The sequence below is a fragment of the Archocentrus centrarchus genome, chromosome 19 (assembly GCF_007364275.1).
Source record: "Archocentrus centrarchus isolate MPI-CPG fArcCen1 chromosome 19, fArcCen1, whole genome shotgun sequence".
NCBI classification, from domain to species: domain Eukaryota; kingdom Metazoa; phylum Chordata; class Actinopteri; order Cichliformes; family Cichlidae; genus Archocentrus; species Archocentrus centrarchus.
Genome location: NC_044364.1, coordinates 3,831,219 through 3,835,226, shown reverse-complemented (window position 1 = coordinate 3,835,226; position 4,008 = coordinate 3,831,219). Strand labels below are relative to the sequence as shown.

Below are 4,008 nucleotides of genomic sequence, written 5' to 3'. Positions count from 1 at the left end.
TGACAAATAAAGCTCTTTCTTCTTCTTCTTAAAAAGTTAAATGCCACACCTCTAAATACTCAGTCTAATCAATTTTGATTATTTAGATTATAAAAGTGTTATTTATTTATTTACGCTTTCAAAATGTCATTACAGAAATTATTTAATGGGTACTGGACAGTATTTCTAATACTGCCACTTAAAAACTGTATTTACAGGAATACTGTTCGAGATGACGCAGCTCTTCAGCCTGATTCCCACTCAGGTTGACCTCCACTGTGCATGTTGTGACTCAAATCTCACTTCACTGTATGGTTTTAGAGAAAACTATAGGCAAAATCCACTCAGATTACAGTATCCCCCCCCATACACACACACCCCGCGACCCTGAAAAGGATAAGCAAAAGAAGATGGATGGATGGGTGAACAGTTTGAAATGATAAATAACGCAAAATTGGTAGTTATTTTGTTATGAAACATGCAGCAATATTAGATGACAGTAACTATGTACTGAGTTGGGAGTCAATCTGCATTGAAATCGATTACAAATTTGATCACCTCTTCAAGAATTTTTTTTTTTTTTTTCCAATGTTTATTATAGTGTGTAATGTAAGGACGATCGTTTATTATAATTTGCAATACAGCAAAACTTCTACTGGACTGTGCAGTAAAGTGTGCAGTAAGGTGGTCAAACCTTCTCATCTGTTTTTAGGTCGCGCGGCACCTGTACCGTGGTGTCTACAATAAAAGCGCAACAAACTTCTACGTGCCGCTGGCTTGACCGTGATTTCGAAAATGAGGGCTCACTTGACCGCAGTTTCCCGGCGCTCTCGTCTTGTCTTAATTAGAAGTGACAGACTGACGCACCGGTGGGAGTTTGCTCCGTTTTTCTCCAGTGCACCGAGTACTCACTGAGCTGTGACGCGGACAAGGGGAGGAGTCATCCTCGCTCATAAATAAGACGGCTCCGGCTCGACATCCAGACAGAAACACACAACAGCACAAGTGAGAGCGCGGAGACAGAAAAAAGGCTGTTCACCTGCCTTTTACGCACAGACGCACATTATATAACCAAGTCCGCGCACCCAGGTGTCAAGATGATCAAGAAAATGTCGCCCTCCGAAAGCGATTTTGACATCCCAGCAAAGAACTGCTACAGGATGGTGATTCTGGGCTCCACCAAAGTTGGTAAAACGGCCATCGTGTCCCGGTTCCTGAACGGGAGATTCGATGAGCAGTACACGCCGACTATCGAGGACTTTCACAGGAAACTATACAGCATCAAGGGAGACGTTTATCAGCTGGACATACTGGATACATCGGGAAACCATCCTTTCCCTGCTATGAGGAGGCTTTCAATACTGACAGGTACTTATCCACGTTATTATTATAATTATTATTATTATTATATATATATTTTTTTTACCGGAGAATTGGTGATCCAAAGTTAGGAAGCAGTGGTTATTGTGCAAATGTGCATTCCAAATGCTGCAAGCACTCGGTCATTGCGCACATCGTGCGCTTTGACGCGTGGCTACAGGGTGCACCAAAGCCTGTTATACTTTATTATTACTGTGCATAAATAGAGTGCATAAATAGTGCATAAAATTAAGCACGTATTCAAAGTAAAGAAAGTTAATCAAAGCCATTTGTTCTCTGCTCCCAGGTGACGTGTTCCTCCTCGTCTTCAGCTTGGACAACCGAGACTCTTTTCAGGAGGTGCAGCGGCTCAAGCGGCAGATCTACGAGACCAAGATGTGCCTGAAAAACAAGATCAAAGAAAACATCGACGTCCCTCTGGTCATCTGCGGGAACAAGGGTGACAGAGAGTTTCACCGGGAGGTACAGCAGGAGGAGATCGAGCAGCTGGTGGCCGGGGACGAGAAGTGCGCGTACTTCGAGATCTCCGCAAAGCGCAACGAGAACGTGGATAAGATGTTTCAGACTCTGTTTACCTTGGCCAAACTACCTCACGAAATGAGCCCCGACCTCCACAGGAAAGTGTCAGTGCAGTACTGCGACATGCTGCACAGAAAGTCTCTGAAAAACAAGAAGCTGAAGGACATCGGGGAAGCGTACGGTGTGGTCACTCCGTGCGCTCGGAGACCCAGCGTGCACAGCGACCTCATGTACATTAAAGAAAAGGCCATCGGAGGCGGTCATGGCAAAGACAAAGAGAGGTGTGTGATCAGCTAAGCAGACTTTGAGACGCAGACTCACGACATATTTTTGAACGGAGAAGAGCCAGGCGCGTCATTTGCGCGGCCGGCAGCGCGCAAACTGACACCGGAGGTGTGAAGACGCCGAGGCCGCCGTGCGCTCTGGCGCAACGCCGTTTTAAAGGACACTGACTGGACGCGAGTCCGTTTAAACTACCAAAAAAGAAAAAAAAATGTTGCCCACCAGACATTTGAGAATGTTAGCTTGTTCTGTCAATCAGAGCCCAATGTGTGACGTGCTTCATACTTTGTGAGACTCGCGCATAGATGCGTAAATGTGTTTTGTCGACGTTAAACATTTACAGAAGGGAGAGAAAGAGACTTTTGGTGGAGGAGGTGCGGTGTTGGAGAAGTAATGTTTACATCTTATAGATTTTCTAAAGGCTCAGTACACTTGAATGTTCCGTTGCAATCTAGAGTATTTTCAATGTGAATGTATATTTATTGTCACTGTCAAATTTTTTGCAATAAAAATATAAAAAAGATATAATAAAAAATCCAAAATATTTTTTGCTTCTTTTTTCTTCTATTTCATATCTATTTTATAAATTTAATATTTTGTGGACAGCCTACAAAAGATATATCCAAAAGGCCCATATAGGGAACATATGCTGACACTGTATTTCATGCTCTGCATGGCCCAAATATTATTACCGGTGTCATTGTGAGATCTCACACTCTCTGAGACTGGAATACAAGAACAGCTAAAGATTAATTTCCATATAACTGATGCAAATATCTAAATTTTGCACTTACTCTGCAGAACATCAGCAGAATCTGGGAGGCTTACAGATGTGCCCGTGACATCTTTATCAAAAAACAAATAATTCTGCTCAAATTAATACAAAATGTCCAAAAATCTCCCCCAAAACTGTCTTAGTTACCCTGAGGAAATCACAGCTTTCATGTTTGTTTTAGGAGTAAAAGTTATATTTGTTAGCACCTCATTAACTGCAGGAAGCCTTAATGAGCTCACACAAATGAAGGGGACCTAAAATGTTAAAGTCACTTTTCTCTACATGCAAAATATTTTGAGGTGTACCCAGGAACTGTAAATATATATATATAAAAAAAAAAAAAACATGTTTTAACAGCATTTGGTGAGCTGTTGCATCACACAGTGGAGGCTGTGGTACAAATATGCAAATTGCATCCCTTCAATGCCCAAATTCTTCTGTCTTTGAGTGCACTCATACATTTTAATAAGAGGCGGCAGGAAAATCCAGCACACTGTGCTGAAAAATGATGACATCCTGCAGCTTCCCCCACAAAAAAACACCATTTGTTCTCATTATGTTTTTCTACATGATTTGCACCTGCTTTTAGAAGTTCCAGCTTTCTCCCCCGAGATGAGGCAGAGACGCAGTGTTCAGTACACTCTCTGTGTGTGATGTTTTAACTGCTCGCTGTCAGCAGTAATTCTGTATGCTGTATCTTGAGTAGGAGCCACAGAACATCCTGCATTAACCCAAGAATGAGACAGAGAGAGGGGATCAGTGTGTGAAGAGTCAGGGTCAGAGCGCTGTACTGGAACACTGCCCTCTATTCAGTAACACTGTGTGCTCCCAGTAACCTCATTATTTTAATATCTCTAATCTGATAGATGAGAGCACAACTAATTGATTAAAATGTTGCGATAAAATTACAATGTACGTTTGCACACGGAAAATCCCTGTGAACAAGCGAACACACATTTTTCATTATCATTATCATCATCAGCAGCAGCAGCAGCACATCCCATATACCAAAGGCGTCAACACACGCACTAGCGTCAGGACAGGGGAGGAAGGCCGGTGACGCGCTGGGAATA

At 42.5% G+C, this 4,008-nt stretch overlaps 1 protein-coding gene across 1 annotated transcript; it reads left to right on the top strand.

The window, feature by feature from the left end:
- Positions 1 to 975: 975 nt before the first annotated feature.
- On the top strand, positions 976 to 2,676 carry rasd1 (RAS, dexamethasone-induced 1). The gene is made up of 2 exons (XM_030755128.1): positions 976 to 1,347; positions 1,646 to 2,676. Exons 1-2 carry the CDS (start codon positions 1,077 to 1,079, stop codon positions 2,173 to 2,175), a joined length of 801 nt encoding a protein of 266 aa, XP_030610988.1. The 5' UTR covers positions 976 to 1,076; the 3' UTR covers positions 2,176 to 2,676.
- The last annotated feature ends 1,332 nt before the right edge of the window (positions 2,677 to 4,008 follow it).

Coding starts and splice junctions, on each gene's coding strand:
- rasd1 (XM_030755128.1), top strand. CDS start 1,077: ATGATCAAGAAAATGTCGCCCTCCGAAAGCGATTTTGACATCCCAGCA. Junction 1,348..1,645: donor GAGGCTTTCAATACTGACAG/GTACTTATCCAC, acceptor CTCTGCTCCCAG/GTGACGTGTTCCTCCTCGTC.